Source organism: Daphnia pulicaria, chromosome 5 (assembly GCF_021234035.1).
Source record: "Daphnia pulicaria isolate SC F1-1A chromosome 5, SC_F0-13Bv2, whole genome shotgun sequence".
Lineage (NCBI taxonomy): Eukaryota > Metazoa > Arthropoda > Branchiopoda > Diplostraca > Daphniidae > Daphnia > Daphnia pulicaria.
Window position 1 is genome coordinate 3,048,377 of NC_060917.1, and position 17,655 is coordinate 3,066,031.

The 17,655-nt window shown below is 43.0% G+C and overlaps 2 protein-coding genes and 1 long non-coding RNA gene across 4 annotated transcripts; 1 reads left to right on the top strand and 2 right to left on the bottom strand.

Annotated features, from left to right (window-relative positions):
* The first annotated feature begins 12 nt into the window (after positions 1–12).
* On the top strand, positions 13–884 carry LOC124341428 (heat shock factor-binding protein 1-like). The gene is made up of 3 exons (XM_046794529.1): positions 13–299; positions 374–440; positions 528–884. The coding sequence occupies exons 1-3, from the start codon at positions 105–107 to the stop codon at positions 614–616; spliced, it is 351 nt and encodes a 116-aa protein (XP_046650485.1). The 5' UTR covers positions 13–104; the 3' UTR covers positions 617–884.
* LOC124340894 (inactive dipeptidyl peptidase 10-like) lies at positions 712–5,900 on the bottom strand. 2 transcript variants are annotated; one of them, XM_046793672.1, is made up of 19 exons: positions 5,563–5,899; positions 5,381–5,481; positions 4,759–4,932; positions 4,389–4,445; positions 4,199–4,252; positions 4,000–4,117; positions 3,798–3,892; positions 3,526–3,680; positions 3,330–3,437; positions 3,088–3,215; positions 2,826–2,977; positions 2,620–2,714; positions 2,437–2,563; positions 2,124–2,347; positions 1,656–2,060; positions 1,420–1,587; positions 1,186–1,355; positions 918–1,120; positions 712–854 (listed from the first exon to the last, which is right to left on the bottom strand). In XM_046793672.1, the coding sequence occupies exons 3-19, from the start codon at positions 4,843–4,845 to the stop codon at positions 765–767; spliced, it is 2,436 nt and encodes an 811-aa protein (XP_046649628.1). In that variant the 5' UTR covers positions 4,846–4,932; positions 5,381–5,481; positions 5,563–5,899; the 3' UTR covers positions 712–764. The 2 variants fall into 2 exon arrangements, with proteins under 2 accessions (XP_046649628.1, XP_046649629.1); XM_046793673.1 differs by having other exon boundaries at positions 3,526–3,674; positions 5,381–5,900.
* A 10,285-nt stretch (positions 5,901–16,185) lies between these two features.
* Positions 16,186–17,223, bottom strand: LOC124341588. Its single transcript, XR_006918506.1, has 3 exons — positions 16,980–17,223; positions 16,731–16,802; positions 16,186–16,508 (listed from the first exon to the last, which is right to left on the bottom strand). It is a non-coding gene; the product is annotated as an uncharacterized LOC124341588 (long non-coding RNA).
* Between the last annotated feature and the right edge of the window lie 432 nt (positions 17,224–17,655).

Sequence of the window (17,655 nt, forward strand, 5' to 3'; positions counted from 1 at the left end):
TTTCCATGGAAACGTCACAATTGTTTTCTTTTTTCAGCTGAATCTGGTCTGTCTCTTGCGTCTCTTCAGGGTCTAGTCTATTTTAAAGCAAGATTTGATAGACAATGGCTGATAATAACAAATTGAGCGCCAGCTCGGAGTATCCGTCTGATGTTTCTACTGAACTTAATGTGAGTGCAAGTCTCAGTAACAATGAAAGTTCGGGAAGCAACGTTCGCGATTCAGTGACTAGTATTACCACAGCCAATCCACAGTCCAGTACTCCCGATTTAAAAAACGTTCAAGATCTCACTCGCTATGTAAATACGCTACAGTGTCTCAGGAAATGTAATTTGTTTGTAAATTTATACCATTTTCTTTCTGAATTATGCAGGTTGAACTTCTTCTGCAGCAAATGCAAGAAAGATTTCAAACTATTTCGGATCAAGTGCTTTCAAGAAATATCCTTTCTCACTAAATTAATTTAATTTTCTTTTTAAATATTTCATATTATATCAAAAGCATTTTCCTTAACCCCCAGTTTTCACTTGATGATATGGGAAACCGTATTGATGATTTAGAGAGGAACATTGCAGATCTTGTCACTCAATCTGGAGTCGAAGGACCACCAAAGTAGAACTTTGGTCATAACATCACAGCCCTCAAGAAATACTGGATTTTTTGCACATTATTCACTAGTTGCACCATGTAAGCAATTCTTTTAAAAGAATCTGCTGTACTATAAACTTTTATTCATCCACCACCATGATACATTATGTTAACAATCATTTTTGCAGACATTGTGTAATGAAATGTTCCAAGGAAAGATAAGAATGGTATTCAATCATATTCTTAATCCCAGCCTGAGGATAAGTCTGAAATTCCAATAAATATATCATGAAAAATGCTGAGTGAACGTTCATCTAGGACTAGCTTACTTTGTAATCGAAACGAGTGCCTGCTTTAGTCAACTGAGAGTTGAATTTCACGGATTGAAAATGTTGAACCGGGTTGTACGGAAACGAGTCCATTAATAGTATTGTATCATTTTTAATCAAGTGGATGTGATTGTCTGTTTTTGACAGGACATAATTGTGCTGATCAGACGCATCTCCCAAGTATCTTTCAGCAATGCTTGCCTCTGAGTAGAGCAAACAAATGTAGTTTCATCGGGATGCTATTTTTCAATAGTGCAAAAGTACGTACCGTATATGGACCATTCGGTAGTGGGCGAAATAACGATGCCACATTTGAAAATTTCTTCTTCCTCGTTGGCCACCATTGCCATCATCATAGTTGCAAGATAACCACCGATCCCTTTGCCAATTAGAACAACTGCTTGCCTGTCAACGTGGTTCAGCTCTTCCATGAGAAACCTGGACAAGTGGATGTAATAACGTTATCATCAGAACAACAAGGATTTGAGTCAGATTCGTTTACTTGACAACAGTAAGGAGGTCATTTACGCCAGTCTGAAGAGATCCATACTTATTTGACCTGTCCCGTCCGCTTATCCTAGCGTATATGACTTGCCGAGTTAAAGTAAAGTACGTGGGCCAATCTTTTCGCCACTGGTCAGTCAAGGCGTCCCCAGCATTCCAATCCAAGCTAAAAAAAAATTTCCAAAGGTTATTTTTCTTTATTAAATTTCAAATTACGAGAATTATGTATTTTACGTTTGAATAATAAGAGGGTAGCGCAGTTTATGGTAAACGTTCTCGTTCCAGCTACGGGGTAGTAACAGCTGGACCCTTCCGACACCTCCATTTTCGAGCGGAATTGTTAAATATTTGATCGTTGGCGTCAGATGTTCGAGAAGGTCTCGCAGTTCGCTATCGTCGGCAACCTGCAGAAGTGTAGCGAGAATTTCACTGTCGTCGGCAGCCAAAACGTGAACACTGGGAATGTGAGGCCCTAGGCACTGCAGTTCGTAGAAATCAGTGTTCTTCGGTTCGAATTTGGCGTCGACAAAGTTGCAATTGTCGGCCATTATTTGACAGCTGAGACATTCTGTCGTGGCCCCGTTCACGCGATACACATGCCTCTTTTGGGGCTCGCTTGTTGGAGTGGCTAACACGTACCTAAAATGGAAATAATTCAAATATCACGTCCGATCTAAATTAAAGATTTGAATGTAGAAGTACGTGGTGTCGTTCGCTTCATCCCAGCCTAGTATGCGGTTGACTTGTAATTGGTTGAGGTCAACCGAAACAAATTTGTGCCAAGGCGATTTGTGATAAACGAGACGCTGGTCTTCCGCTTGCCCCGCGTTTGAGATTGCCAAAATGAAGCCGCTGTCACCGCTGGGCGAGGGGTACAGCGACGGGGAGGCCAGCCAGCGTCCAGCGACAGCTTCTTCGACAATAATCTACAATTTTCAAATTGGGGCAGGCCCACTCAATGGCTAATTGAAAACTTGTGAATGATGCTGGACGAAAGAAAAGCCCGGGTACGTACTTGGCTGCATCCAGGCACGGCGGCCACCTGGCAGTGGAACACTCTGAATTCGTTCTGATTGCGGGTCATCCAGGCCGTCACGAAGCCAATCGCGTCCAGCCACTCGACTTGAACCAACATCCATTGCCTGTCGTTCCAATTAATGAGGGAACTTTTGATCGATTCGACGGGATCTGGTCATACCTCTGGTTAGCCAACTGGCTGATGGCCAATTGGGTCTCTGAATTGCTCTCGAGATGGATCAACTTCAACTGGATTTCGGGCAACTGGCCCCCTGGCTTTCAAACCAAGAGTCAGACAACCAATGAGTAATCATCAACTCCTCTCTCTCTCTCTCTTTCTCTGTCTACATGTTGTTGCTACATAGAAGGATGGAATGTTGTTTGTACCACAGCGTGACGAATGCTACTGGCCCGCGAACGGTCCGCTAAATATTCGATGAAATCCAAATGGTGACACTGGCTAGAATTCAAGGTTGCGTAAATTAGCCAATCGCCGCCATCGTTCGGCCACATAAGGTTTCGCCAGCGTGTCACTCCTTCTGTAGAAAGTAGAAGGAGAAAAAAAACGATTACTGGTCAAAACGAACAAATGTACAAACCAAAAAGTCGTGGAAAACACAAGGACGAACAAAACAACAAAAACAGAAACCTGAATATGTCCAATCGGGTAATCCGGTACAGAAAAAGTCTTGTTCCGGCTCCGAAGGAAACTGGTCGTCGTTTGCACCTCGTAGTTTCCATCCGCTCCGGCTGGTGGCATCACTAGTCCAAAAGATCCTGTTGTTGCCCAAAAATGTTGAGCAACGAGGGGAAAAAATAGGTGGTTTTCAAATCGAAATTTTAAAATAGTTCCGCCGCTCGTTACAAAAGCAAATGGCTATAGTTAAATACCTATTGCGATAAATGGCGTAAAGCCGGTTGGATCGCCCTGCCCATCCAACGAATCCCAAACGAGTCGGTTGCAGTTCTTCCGCTTCCAGTCGTATTTTCCACAAATCTCTGTCGGAGATGAAACGAAAATTCAATCAAGATCCTAGAACCCTGGGCCTAGGCCCAAAAGGCGAATGAAAGATAAATAGCAATTCACTTTTCTAGGGTGTCGTAGACGGCATAATAGCGCTGCGGCTGATGGCAGCCATAAAAGAGTTCGCCTTCGCTCTGCGGGTCGCCCGTGTGGTGCTGACGAAGGAGAACGTAACGGCCGTCGTAACTCGGCCAAAATTCGTCCGCTCTCCACTGCGACTTATTTCATCGTCAAATAATAAAAAATAAACAAAAAGAAGAAACGCGGACGTGAGTTTGAATCAATCAATCGAAATGGAGCTGAAAAATGTTTAAATAGTTTTGTTGAAATGGTACCACAACATGAGGAGGTACGAGGGCGAGTGATTGGTTGGTCGTGGCACGGTAGACACGGAGTCCGCCAGAGGCATCCCAATAAACCAGTTGACGATCTTATTCGATCAGAGGGGAGAAATAAAAAAGAGACCAAAAAACAGAAGCTGCTCACGAATATTTCTAGATGGACTTGGAGGGAAACTGGTTTTTCTGTATATCATACCCGAAATCCAGCGCGTCGACTTCCACTGATCCTTGGACACGCTGTTGTTAATGAAGATGGACGATTCCGTGTCCAAAACCGAGTTGAGATCGTAAGACACTTTTTGCCAGTAAGCCCCCTATTTGAAGAAGAAACCAAATTCAATTTCCAAAATATTTCTCTTTTATGTATAGACGTGTGATTGTCAGGTAAATGTTACCTCGTCTTCGGGGTGGCGCAAATAGAGGGCAGCTGTGCTGACGGCCAGCAACACCTGGAAATAATCAGAATAAACTCTGCGTCAGTTATTATAATCTTGGATATCATTCGACGGCTCACTTTTCAGTTATATTTAACGTATTATTATTTTTTTTTTCTTTGACATATAATATGGTGACGATTTAGCTTACAATGGTGATGGCGCATATGGCTATGCCCGTGGCCTTCCAGTTATGAGGTTCCTCGGCCTTTGCGTCGCATCCGTTTACGAGAGAATAAGAGAGACAATTATTGGCAACATTAGTTTTTCCCCCTTTTACGACTTATTATTACATATTCTATTCGGCGTGTAATCACTGTAATTATGACGTTTGACGAATTTAGTTTATAGTCTACATTTTTCTGTTATTTGTGAAACTCTTTTCCCCCCTTATTTTTTGGGGTTTTTATCGCCGTTTCTCTGCGCGCGGTTTAGTTCTTAACTGCCCAACAAAGTTATACGACGCAGCTCTCCGCAGACACACATCAACTGATTATTGGTTTTTATTGTTTTTAAATCACCTGTTCCTTGTCTGATGGATCCACAATGACGGTGTCGTCTTCTTGGACTTTCCATTGGTTTTTCTCCATGCCGACGTTGCCGTGCATAGTTGGCACCAGCGGCCGCTCACGTTCGTGTTCGCCGTCTGCAAACTTTTGGGCTGGTGACAATTTTTTCTCTTTTTTTTTATTCAACTGAAAATAGAATTTCGAAACGCAATTTCAACATTTTGTCTTTTGTTTTAAATATTTTATTTCATTTAGGCCTGGCGACGATGGCGTCAAATGAAATGTGTGATTATTATTTTCCATCTCACGTCAAAGTAAAAAAATAAAAATAAAAAATCGACGGGAATAGACGTCGACACAGTGTCTGTAGCCGTTCATTCCCACCGCCACTGATTACGGTGGTATAATTCAACGCTTGTTGAATTTGTTGTGCACGATGTTTAGAGGCCACATTATTATTCCGGCCGGCCTATTTAAAAAAAAAATATCCCGACCGAAAAGAGTTCACATCTCACACAGATGCAGCACACAGACACACTCTCTCTTGAAAAACAAATTTATAGTTGTGGAAGGAGAAGGAGAAGGAGAAGAAGAAGACTGTGGAAAAACGATGGAAAAGAAATAAAATTCTTACCAGAAAGCGGCGGGTTGCGGGAGTACACTAAGTGCCGGGTTCACGCCGACCACCAGACCCGAAACTTCGCGGCTTCCAGATAATGCAGCAGCAGGTAGGAGCTATAGGAGCATCAGCCAGGTGAACAAAATCGAGATAAAGAAGAGAGACTATACACTATACACAACAACAACAACACTAACTCCTGTTTGGAAACGTGAGCTTTTTCACTCGTTCGTCCTGGTGTAGAGTAGATATAGACTGCGGGGCTAATAGCCTACGTGCATAATAATAACAGCTTCACTTAACACGCCTATTACGACGTGTTGTAAAAAAAAGAAACACAGAGGTGGAGAAAAAGAAGACTGACGGAGCGGAGAGAAATTAAAAAAGATCTTCAAATTATAAGTTGAATGATGCTGGAGGGGGTCTGGAAAACCGAAACAAAAAAAGAAGGAAGAAATGCAAAATTGTGTTCACGCGGAATATATCCACAGTCCCGGCTCTCTTGGGCTCAACTTGTTTCTGGGGGGAGGACACACCAAACACCAAAAGGAATCAGGATCTGCGGTGCTGTTGGGGCAACCAACAAAAATAAAACAAACCCAAAAGGAAAAAAGAAAGAGAATAGATGAACGAGGAGTGAGTATTTTTATCAATTCGTGGCTGCCGCAGTGTAGCGCCTGCCGCTATAGTAGCCCTTTTTGATTTTTATAAATAGATCCGGTTCCTTTTTCCTCTACACCCGACAGAATGGGAAAGAAATAAAATTCTTTCCTTTTTTAATTTAAAAAAATACGCCCGGACTACAAGGTGCAGAAAAATGGAAATTCCTGATAATATAAAAAATCATTGATTGAATTTTCGTTGAAGAACTAGCGACTATCACCCTGGAGTATTAATTAGAAGAGACTGCAGCACTTGGCGACATTCCCAAAGGTGATGGTTTTACCCCTCGATGACGTTCGTCTCCACCTCTCGTCCCTGATTATTGTTACTTATTGCCTAATTCTACAGCAGCTATAGGCCCATTCACAAAGTTGTTGTATAATCAGCGCCGTCACAGAGGAGTCTATATATCTTACATATTCTTTTTCTCCATCCCTTTTGGGGGGGAGAGACGATCCCCATGAGAAAAACAAACAACTTGTCCGTATACCATCAGATGGTATTCGGGTTCTCCCTCTCTTTCTGCGTGTTATTACATTATCCACATCAAAAGAGTGTAACAGCGTCTACATAAGCCAGTTCTAAGTGTCTGTGTATTATATTGGACAAGTATATAGGCGGCTATAGACATCGACTATGTGTGTGTGTGCGTGTGTGTGTATAAATAAATATAGACTGAGAGGATAGCAGAGCCTCGCTGGTTCTTCCTTTTCTTTTTTAGAAGGAGGGGGGAAACCTGATGGTGGAGAAACGGACGTTTTTCCCAAAGACAGATTACATCCCATTACGCATTTACATATGGATGATGTTCCAGGTCAAGTTATTTTATTTTTATTTTTCCCCCCCAAACGTATAGCTTCGGCCAAACTATAAATACATGGAGATTTGGCGTTTTATTTTTGATTTGAATATCCCGCCGATATTTATTTCGATATGACATCAAAAAGGAGCTTATGTTTAGCCGAGCGGAGGATAGGGGTGGCCAATTCAATCACAACATCGCGGGGGCAGGGCGCGCGTGCACCAGCGACGGGCGGGATTTCTCCTCGACGTGATTAATGGAATTCTGATGGGGAGGCGTTTTTGTTTGCCGGGTATATATGCGAGGGTGGGTATGGGTTATATTGGATGGAGAAATGGCAAGCCAAGCTGCCACGCTGACCCGGCCAGCCCATCAGCCAGCAAAGAGAGTGGGCCACTTGCTGCAGCTTTTGTCGACACGGCTTATTGACTTTGAATGGATGTTAAATCACAGCAGCAGTTGCTGCCCAGCAGGCGCAACTCAAAGGGGTTGCTCAACTCTTCTCAGCACTGTACATCATCTCTCTCTCTCTCTTTAGCTCATTTCGTCGGTGCCCGGCCGTCGACGTCGACGGATTAATCGGATGGAATCGACACCTCCCGTCAATTCGCTAGATACTCCCTTCTCTCATCGCGTATCGACCCACACATGCATCCCCTCCCTCCCCCAACTCTCCTCCTCGTCTATGTTACACAAGAGATTGAGAGAAGCTTATTTTGCCGTTTTCTCTGCTGCACTGCACTGCACTGCTGCCGCCGCTCTGGTGTCACTGGTATTATACAAAGACGAGGGCCCATTCATCGCCAACTCTCAACGGGGTCGTAGAGATACATAGAGCTCGGGCTTTTGAAGGGGGGGGGGGAGGTGGGGAGGAGGGACGTCGGCGAGCAATTGCTCTATGATGACTCTATTACACGGTAGACTCACACAAAGTGAATATTATGCAGTGCAGCAGAGTCGCATGTTATTGCAAACGAAAAAAGAAACAAAAAAGAATAGACAGGCCAGTAGAGAGTTGGTGCTATTTGGTTTGACGACTAACCAGCTGTTACAAACGTCGCACATATTGGACTGCATATATTAAGGTCGCCAAAGGGCAAAGGCCGACTGAAAAACAAGACAAAAAAATCTGAATATCAAATCAGATAGAAACGGTCGATACATCATCGCGCATACAACTCAAAATAGGAGAAATATACTAAATATAGCTCGACGAATATGTTCCAAAAATCAAAGTTTTAGTCAAAGCAAATGGGCGCTGCTGTAGAGTGGGCGTGGTCCTTGTTGTTCTTTGTTTCCAAAGAGACAGAGATTTCGGAGGGGGTATACTGCATGCTGTAATAGGCAGCAGCAGGAAATAATGAGGCGGCGCACAGGTCGCATTTGGGGGTCATCAGCAGGGGGGCCTACGAAATCCATCCATCCATCCATCAGAGCTGGTGGCAAGTTGCAGCATCTCGATCTGACGAGATGAATGAAAGCCCAGCGGATGTGTATAGGATCCATGGTCCTTTTGTTGCGTGTCAGGATCAGCTTTTATGTTTGAAACAGCAGTTGCCTATCACGGGGGCGCGCGCGTGCTGCCCGTCTCTTTTGTCTAATAACTTACATAACTTTCCCTACATGCGCACAGATGATGCCGACCGATTCTCAATAGCAAGGCCCCGTGCCTTCCTATTATTTCCATCCGAAATCAAACAAAAAACTCTTCTCTTCCGGGCCAATAACAACAGACAGACAGAAAAATAAATTGTCTCCTCCATGTTCTTGTTTCATTATTCCAACACCGTGTGTCACATCCGTCCGTCTACATTTGATGTATAGTGCAGCTGGTATACGCCCGCCGTCACGAATTGGAATTTCCCGTCCAAGTCTCGATGAGTTTATAATAATCTTAGCCCCCTTTTTGATCGCAATTGGAATGACCGAATTGGGATAATGACACGTTTCAAATGGAAAGGAAAAAAAAGAAACAAAAATAAATTCAAGTCGATCGACTTGTATGTGAGGTACGGGGCGAGTCAAAATAAAATAAAAATTGAAAAACCGAAGGCACCGCAAGCCAATGGATTCGAAGCGAAACCACCACCACCACCACCACTACCACCAAGAAAAAAAGAAAGAAATAGAGTTGGGCTGCGGGAAGCCGCTGATGATGATGGGAAGTTGTTGGTCAAAGACGTCGGCAGAGTTCCAATTGGACGTTGTGCGCGTATCTCATCAACCGTTATGGCGATGTAACCCAACACCCAACCAAAGTTACTCCTGGATATCGGTAAGTATATAATTAACACCATGCCAAAAGCCATTGAAGCCAGGAGCCAGAGACGTGAGCGTTTGAGCTTCAAGTGTGTGGCCGAGTACCGATTGGTCACGCCCCATCTCTGCTTCTCCGAGGAGAATGGCATGGAACAGCAGCAGCAGCGACGACAAATTATATTCTCCTTTTTTTTCATTTTTTGATTAAGGGCAAAAAGATGACGGAACCGTGGGACTCGTCCGCCGTCATAGACTGCGCGCATAATAATGAGAGTAGTAGTATAGACACCTTGCTCCTATTTCATCCCATCCATCAGAGAGAGAGTCTAGGACACAGACGGAAGCCTCCAGATCCCCAAGTCCGGGCAGATGTGTATACTGTACAACACCGTCCGATCTACACATCGACACCCGACGGGGAGTCTCATGTCAGCGCTGTCAATCACTGTGAACACACACACAGCCAACGGTTATGGACGCGTTGCTGGGAAAAAATATAATGACGGGCGAGAATTGACTGCGCGTGACGGCGACGACGCCAATATCTACAATCATTTTGATTTCATTTTTTTTTTAGGGGGGGGGGGGGTTGTTGGAGGAGATGTGCCGGGGTGTCCTGTGTGCTTTTGATCCCGTTACCATAGAAACTCTTTTCAATTATCTGTTACTACTGCTACTACTGTCCTGTCACAGGGGGTACAATGTGTCTAGTAATATAACAGAGGGAGAGAAGAAACGGAGGGGGTCTGTTATATAACAAACCCAAAAAAGGGAAGGCTGGTACCACGAGTGCCGCTGTTATATTCGCAACTACAATGGCTGGAATAAATATTTTTTAAATAAAAGGGGGGCTCATCCTTCTTACGCCAGCGGATGCAACGGTTCTTACATATGCCTTCACCCTGTCTGATTAACGATCGGAATGTAATTTTAATCAAGTTTGAGCCCCAAAGTGCAAAGGGGTCGCCCACTCCATTCGAAATATGGAGGGAATTTCAATGGCTTTGGTTGTCCAGTTGGTCGGCCAGTAGTCAATATGGTGGACAATGCAATTTAGCACGCAGAATGCACTTGACGGCCAGCGGACAACTGGCATTCCGTGTTTGATCGAGCCCATTATATTTGACTTCCTTCCGAGAAAGTTTGAAGGGTGCCGGGGCCCATTCCCAGTTATTCTTTCCTTCTTCCCGTTTTCAGATGAAGTTGACGTCTCGATCCGAAATGCGCATAATAGCAAAGCTATTTACCGTACACATCAGAGAGCGTCGGAGCGTACAGGAATTAAAGCTACGCGCACTTTTGAAAGTTTGGAGTCGTGTTGTTATTATATCCATCCAACGGGGGTCAAAAAGGTTTTCTCCTTCTTCTTCTTCTTCAACAGAATAAGAGCGCAAACAAAGTAGTATTTCAAGAGAGAGGGGGGGCATTGCTGCTGCACAGTCCCCATTTATTATTAAATATATAAATAGAGAAGAGAGAGAGAGAGAGAGAGAGAGGCGACGCTTTTGCCTTATATATATTGAGACGTGTGTGCGCTGGCGCTGGATGCTTGAGCGTCTAAATTGTTGACAGCTTGACTTGCCGCTGAGTGCACTCCAAAAGAGTGAATTGTCAAAAACACGATTTCATATTATATATAGGAGGGGGGAAATGAATACAAGGGGCGCGTCGTCATGGAATAAGAGAAATTCGCCCATCTCCTCCTCCTATGCGGATGGATGGATGGATGGATGGGTGTACAGGGCGGCGTGTGATGCGGATCCCGCTGTGAGAGAGAGACCAACTGACAACAACGGAGTCGGGGTTGAAACGCCACATCCCAAAAAAAGCTACACAGGAAGAAAAGAAGATTTTTTTTGTTCCCAACAATCAAATGGAAGAAGAAAAAATGACGAAATGTAGAAGAAAGATGGCCTAGTTATTAGATTTATAGAGGCCTACGAGCGGGACAATGAAACATGTACATCTCTCTGAACCGGATATTTGATTTCTGTCTCACCGACTCTACATTTCTTCACCTATTATTAAATTCATACCTTTTGATGTGTCTACAACAATTCCGTTTGGCCAACATAAAAGCTGATTCAATCATGCGTCAGCACACTCGCTGACGTCCTATAAATCACATTTCTACTTTCAAAAATGATATTCAACTGAAACATTTTTTTTTTCGAAAGTAAAAAGGAAAAAAAAAATGATTTTGGGGGTTGTACCGAAATTCAATTACCGGTTCCAATCATTCATAATTGTGTGCCATTGCATACACATCAATGATCCATAGGCCGTCTGTGTACGGATCGATTTATTTATATGTATACCTTGGCTGATCCTTTTGAAAAATATCAACAACCCAAAATTGGTGTAGTACAACATTGCACAACAATGTTCCAGAACTTTTCAAGTTTGTTGGTAGAAGCGGAACGAATAAGTTCCGCTGGATATCAACAAGCGCTAAATATACTATATCCACGATTGTACACATATATATTAAATCAAAAGATTTGAATCACAAAAAAAAAGATAGCTTGGGAAAAATAAATACGTGTACGTAGAATAACTCGTATGTATTTATAGCTATATTTAACCGGCAGGTATACCTATATATAGACCATTTAACGACGAACGGTGGTGATTGTTACGTCCTAGTATTATAGGGGGGAGAACGCAGCATAAGAGGGGGCCTATAACACACACAATAGCTCCGCTGATATATATATATTCCCTCTTGTGTAAATCATTGATAAGTTTGTCTGTATATATTTATTGACGCATCAGGATTCACTCGTCCATGCAACATTTGTATCTATTGATGGCCGGGCGACTGGCGCTCTGCAGAGATGAAAAAAAGGAAAGGCACAAATAAAAGAATGACGAAAGAAAGAAGAAGAAGAAAAAAAAGACTTTTGTTAGCGCTGCAGCAGCAGCAGCCAAACAACAACACATCAGCCTACATTTATTAATAGGCGGCCTATTCAATCTTATTCCCCCGTCATCCATTTCGATATTATTCGGCATTGAACTGACGTAATAATTGAATAAAAAAAAAAATTAGAAATTCAATGTGTTTACTACATCCGGTGTGATTACAAAACTTGAAATCATTGCGCCGTGTGATGCAAGGCTCATAGACAAATATGAATAAATATACCAAAAAGGGGGGGATATCATCATGATTACTTAGTCCGTATATAGGCCTAGTTGCGTGACAGACTCTATGCGCCTAGATATTAATAATAACGTCCTTTAAGGAATAATAATCAAGGAGAACAACAAAAAAAAACAGACAGACACACACACACAAGTCTAAAAGAAGAGAAATCTTTTGTTGATTCCTATTATGTAAAATTTCCTGTCGTCCCCTCTTTTGTTTTCCCTATATATATGTATCTCGATCTCAAATAGAAGGAGGCCCTACTACAGATCAGATCCGATTGTTGATGACGGCCATGGCCAGCTGGCTCTATATACAAGATCCCCCTTTCGAAAAGGACACATTGATTTGCATGAGGATGGGGTCAGGCCCCGCAAGAAAGACAAAAGGGGCGCATAGAAGAAATAGAAGAAGAAGAAGAACTGAAGAAGGACTACTTGATGCTTGCTGGTCTGGTCATGTTTCTCGTCCCCCCAAACTAGTCCTGATAATGCTGGTTTGTCCGACGTGTAAATAATATTCGAAACGTTCCGATATCACAAGGTGAGCAGCACACGCATATCGCAGGCACATTATACATGTAGGGCTCCTGCTCGCTCCTGCTGCTGCTGGCCCTACACAGGGACGGCCAGATCCAAACGTGACGAGCCTCCCTAATATGAATAGCGCTATCGGCTATACACACACACAGAGTTAGCCGAGGAGCTTAAAATATTCCAACAGAGAGAGCAGCGCATCAGCGCGTATATCTAAATAAACGAATTTAAATCTAAATCGTGACAAAAAAAAAACGAAGGGCGGTGATGTGTGTCTGTTTGTCTATAGGCCCCTTTTCTCTCTCTCTCTCATGACACATCGGAAAAATATACACAAACACACACACGCGGGGGAAAATAAAAAAAGGCGCAGGGCAAAGCGCATCAGTCGGGAAGAACTGAGAAGAAGAATCCGTTCAGTTTTTGTTTGTCCTCGATCCGTATCGTTGGAGTATAGATTTATTCTTCTTCAACAAACACCACACGGCGCGGCTCCTATTATATCATCTCTCCCCCTTCATCGCCCTTTATTTCTCTCTGTTCAAAAAAAGAAGAAGAGGCAGCCGAAAGATCTGATATATATAAAAGTATCGATCGGAAGGCTGGAAAAAAAGGGCTTTATATAACGCCAGAGTTTATGTTCCTATAATCCGATGGGGGTTAAGTAGCTGCTGGCTGAGACTGGTATAGACACACAAAACAACAAGCAAGAGTATATGATATACACACACATCATTATTATCCGCCCTGTACATCATATAATGCGGAATGGATACGCTACTAGACTGCGTCTATACTTGTGTAAAGTAGTCGGGGAGGGCTATGGCTAAAGTGTTATCATATTATTGTGTCGCAATCGAGTTGTCTGCCGCCGGGCTATTTAGTTTACGTACTACTAACAAGAGGCCTACTACATGTCTGACACTCGATCCATCCGCCTGGACGTGAGAGTGTATATAGCTGCTGTTGTCCCCAGTATTAGGTGAGTTCCTCTTTTTCCTGGATATCCCTTTGACCCTATAATGTAATAGACTGCGCAATAATGGCAAGAGGGTGGGGGAGGGGGAGTGCGCCATCAGCCAGATGGAAAAAAAAACTGAAGTATTTTATTTAACATCCCTATGAGCTATCGAAATCTGGAATCTTAATGGATGTTAAATAGCGACGGACATGATGTCAAACCTTTTTTTAATAAAATAAGACCCGAATGGAATTTACCATTTTTTTCATCTGTCCATTCCATTCGGTTGGTCGGCGGCATGGAATGTCTATCCTTACGCTGGACCACGGTCATTTTCCCTATTGATCACAATAAAAAAAAAAAAAGCTGCTGCTGCTGCTGGGCCGTCTCCTTATAATCAGGAGCTGTAAGAGAGGGCCGGAAAAAAAGAAGGAGGAGGGCCATCACCGGTCGTCAATCCGTTTTTGTGATTACTATACACAACGCCCGTGTCACAAGGTTAAATGGCGACAAAGAACACACACACATCAGCGTGCCCCATAGCACATTTACTGTATAGGAGAGAGGGGAGTCCAGCCCATAAGGATAGAGAGGGGGAGAGAGATGACTGGGCGCTGTGTGTTCTCCTTGCTCATGTGCGATGACGTCCACACAAAAGCTCGGCGCTTTGATATCTTGATATAGAAAAGATCCCCCCCCCCTCGATCCAGCTCTCTCGATCCCCTTTTATTCTCCGCATATCCTTTGGTGCAGCATTCTCCCATTTTATTTTTTTGTTCTCTCTCTCTCAAGAGTAGATAGATCTAAAGTGAACGTGTGTGTTGTTGTTGATGTGTCTACTATACACACACACACATCCACCCTCTCCCTCTGAATTCATCCGAATCCAAAAAGGAATTTGAATGGAGCGCGCAGTGACACATATGTATTCTCCGTGCTGAATCCAGTTAAAGAGTCCCAGGGAGAAAGAAAATAAAAAGAACCGGAGCTATAGGATATAGACTGTTGTCGTCGTCCGAAGCGAATCACATGGCCACTGGACAAGTTGGCTGCCACTGAACGCCATTTCACTCTCAACCGGACCCAATGGGACTCGCTACTTCATCGCTACAAGGATCCGCATCCTATCGAGATCAAAAGATTTCCCTTTATTTCTCTTTCTCTCGAAAAACAGGAGCAGGGGAGGATCAACATTCTTCCGGCCGCCGGCCAGTTATTATTGAGCCCCATCAGTCACATCACCTGGTAATAGCTTCGAGTAATAATAATACAGGGAAGAGTTTGTTGGGAATAAACTCACGGAATGTTTATGCGATTGGCCGTCTACATACATAAGCTGTCGCAGCTCAAGACTCTCGGCAGCCGGACCACTCGACTATAGATTGCGTCAGACAACATAATAATATAGATACAACAGCTGTAATGTTGCATGTTCAATGGGCTTGTGCTGCGGCTGCTGGGCTGGCTCAGGAATTATTTCAAAAAATAACAAAGATAAATGTCCTTTGCGTTTGATTTCAAAGTGCTGGGCACTACCTATACAGATACAACACTCGAAAATAAAAAAAAGAAAAGCTGTTGAAAAGGGAAAGAAAACTGACAACAAAAGATGATGCGAACGACCGGGTGAAGCTGGGAGCGACCAGCGGGAGGTCATTAGATTCACGGCGGGGAGCAGCACTTGGCCCAGCGCATCCGTGATTCCAGCCAGCCAGCCAGCCAGTCCCCCATCAGCAGTTTATCTTATATATTTATAACTGTATTCTGTGATGTGTAAACGTGTTATTATACATCAAATATGTTGGGAAAGGGAGGGCGAATCATAAGCAATCGGCCATGTCTTTCCGTTTTGTTCACACTTTCTCTCTCTCTCTTCTTTCTTAGCTTTTTCTTTTTTCGGTCGCCGGTTACATTCGGACGGACTATTACGTCGACTGTTGTGAACGTCGTTGCAACAGAAAGGAAACTGTCGGAGGGGGGCAGGAGGGTAAAAGAAAAAAGGGGGCGGGCGATTATTGATTTGGTGTCGTTCCTTTTGTTGTCAGCTCTTCTTTTGAGCTTCGACCCTTTTCGAAAAATCATTTTCATCCCCGCACTTTTTATTTATTTTTTTTTTCTTTCGGATCGGACAATTTCTCGCGCCCTGGCTCAGATTTTCAAAGCCTTTCAACTGTGATGATGTCTAACCATCGAAGGCCAAAAAAGAAGAAGAAGAAACAGAATAGAATGGATGTGCTCGATTCTATACATCGTGTGACTCTGTTTGAATTGAATCACGACTACAAAGTCATACTATGACCAACGGGAAAACCGTTCAAATTGTAGGTAACCCAAAAGGGACTTGCAAGTTATATTGCTGGACGACACAATAAAGAATAAGTGAGGTTCAAAACAAAAGAAGCCTGATCTCCACCTCCAGTCAGTCGTATTTTAAAAAGGAACCCTAACTGAGTAAACATAGAAACGGCAAGAGAAAACAGTTGCAGTCAATCGCCTAGCTGTGGAATAATCGTACTCCGTACTGTGTAACGATTAATAATCAACGCCAGCACCAGATAGTCTAAAAGGAAGAAAAGAAATACATTTTGTTCTACCTTTAAGCCTGGGAAATACGGCCAGGCATCCACGTGCTTCATCCATCCGTGCAGTAAAGTTGAATACACCAGGCAGGATAGGCAAAATGGGGTCCTCGTGAATACACCCACATGAGGACACAGATGGGATTCAAGGAAAGGTGCTGACTTTCTCCAATCAAATGGGATACTGTTGATCTAAATGAAAAATAGAAAATGGGTTACGAAAAATTTGGACAGAAACAACAAGTAATGACAAGTTGAAAATGAGGCAGTGGCAAACCCTAAAAGTTAATTAACAGGAGAATTTTAGGTTTCCAAGTAATTCACTACATTTATGCAATACGTCCATCATTCTAATATCAGCTGTTCAGCTCTTCAGCTCACAGGTTAATAAAAGTGAAAACAAAAAATCATTACCCAACACTTCAGTACCAGCATGAGCAAAACTTGCTTATTGTGTTGTTATGATGTTTGGCTCAGGCCTCAAATCTGCACAAAGGAAAAAAAGGTTACATTAGCTAGTGAAAACAAACTGCCAAGCATCAACAAGGGGCTTATACATAATAAATGCTAGTCAGGAACTATCAATTCAGGAATTTGAATCAGGTTTAACTCTTCTATTTGAGCTCCCATAGTCATTCTATTCGTATTCTTAGTTTTATTTACCCGCCAAACAGCATGGAGTGAAGAGCATGGAGAGCCACGACACCGAGACAGAGTTCACACGAGTTCACACCGAGATAACCGACACAGTCCACAAGACGACCACATCCCAGTAATTTCATTAACTATGAAATTTCTTGTGCAGCCACGTACGTTTTCAAAAATTGATGGTTCTGTTTTCTTTATAATCTTAAACTTCGTCTCGTTCTCAACACTAGTCTAGAGTCTAGACAATACAGCAGACGACACTTTTCTTCCCGCTTTTCTTCCAATTAACCATGGTTACCTAAGATATCGATAGCAATTAAAAATCGACCCCACAGCCACCCCCTAACTTCAAATCTCTTAAAAACGATAAAAGCGGTTCCTCACTCGCGCTTCACATCCGCTGGACAGATTGGTATTATTTTAGTATATCTAATAGTTTTGTCTCATCAAGTTACACCGTGACCCGCTACCACAGTCAAGACTTGAAAAGGGAATAAGAAATTTAAACGACAGCCAGAAAAACGACCGAAAAAAAAAAACGAAAAATTTTATTTTCTTATTGAATAAGAAACCTGCGGATTTACCGAGAAAACAGTAAAAATTGCATCCAGTGGCTGGCTATAATTTGCTTTAAGCCGGAAGCCGAGCGAAACAAGAAACGAAAAATTACAACTCGAGTTTTCTGATGAAA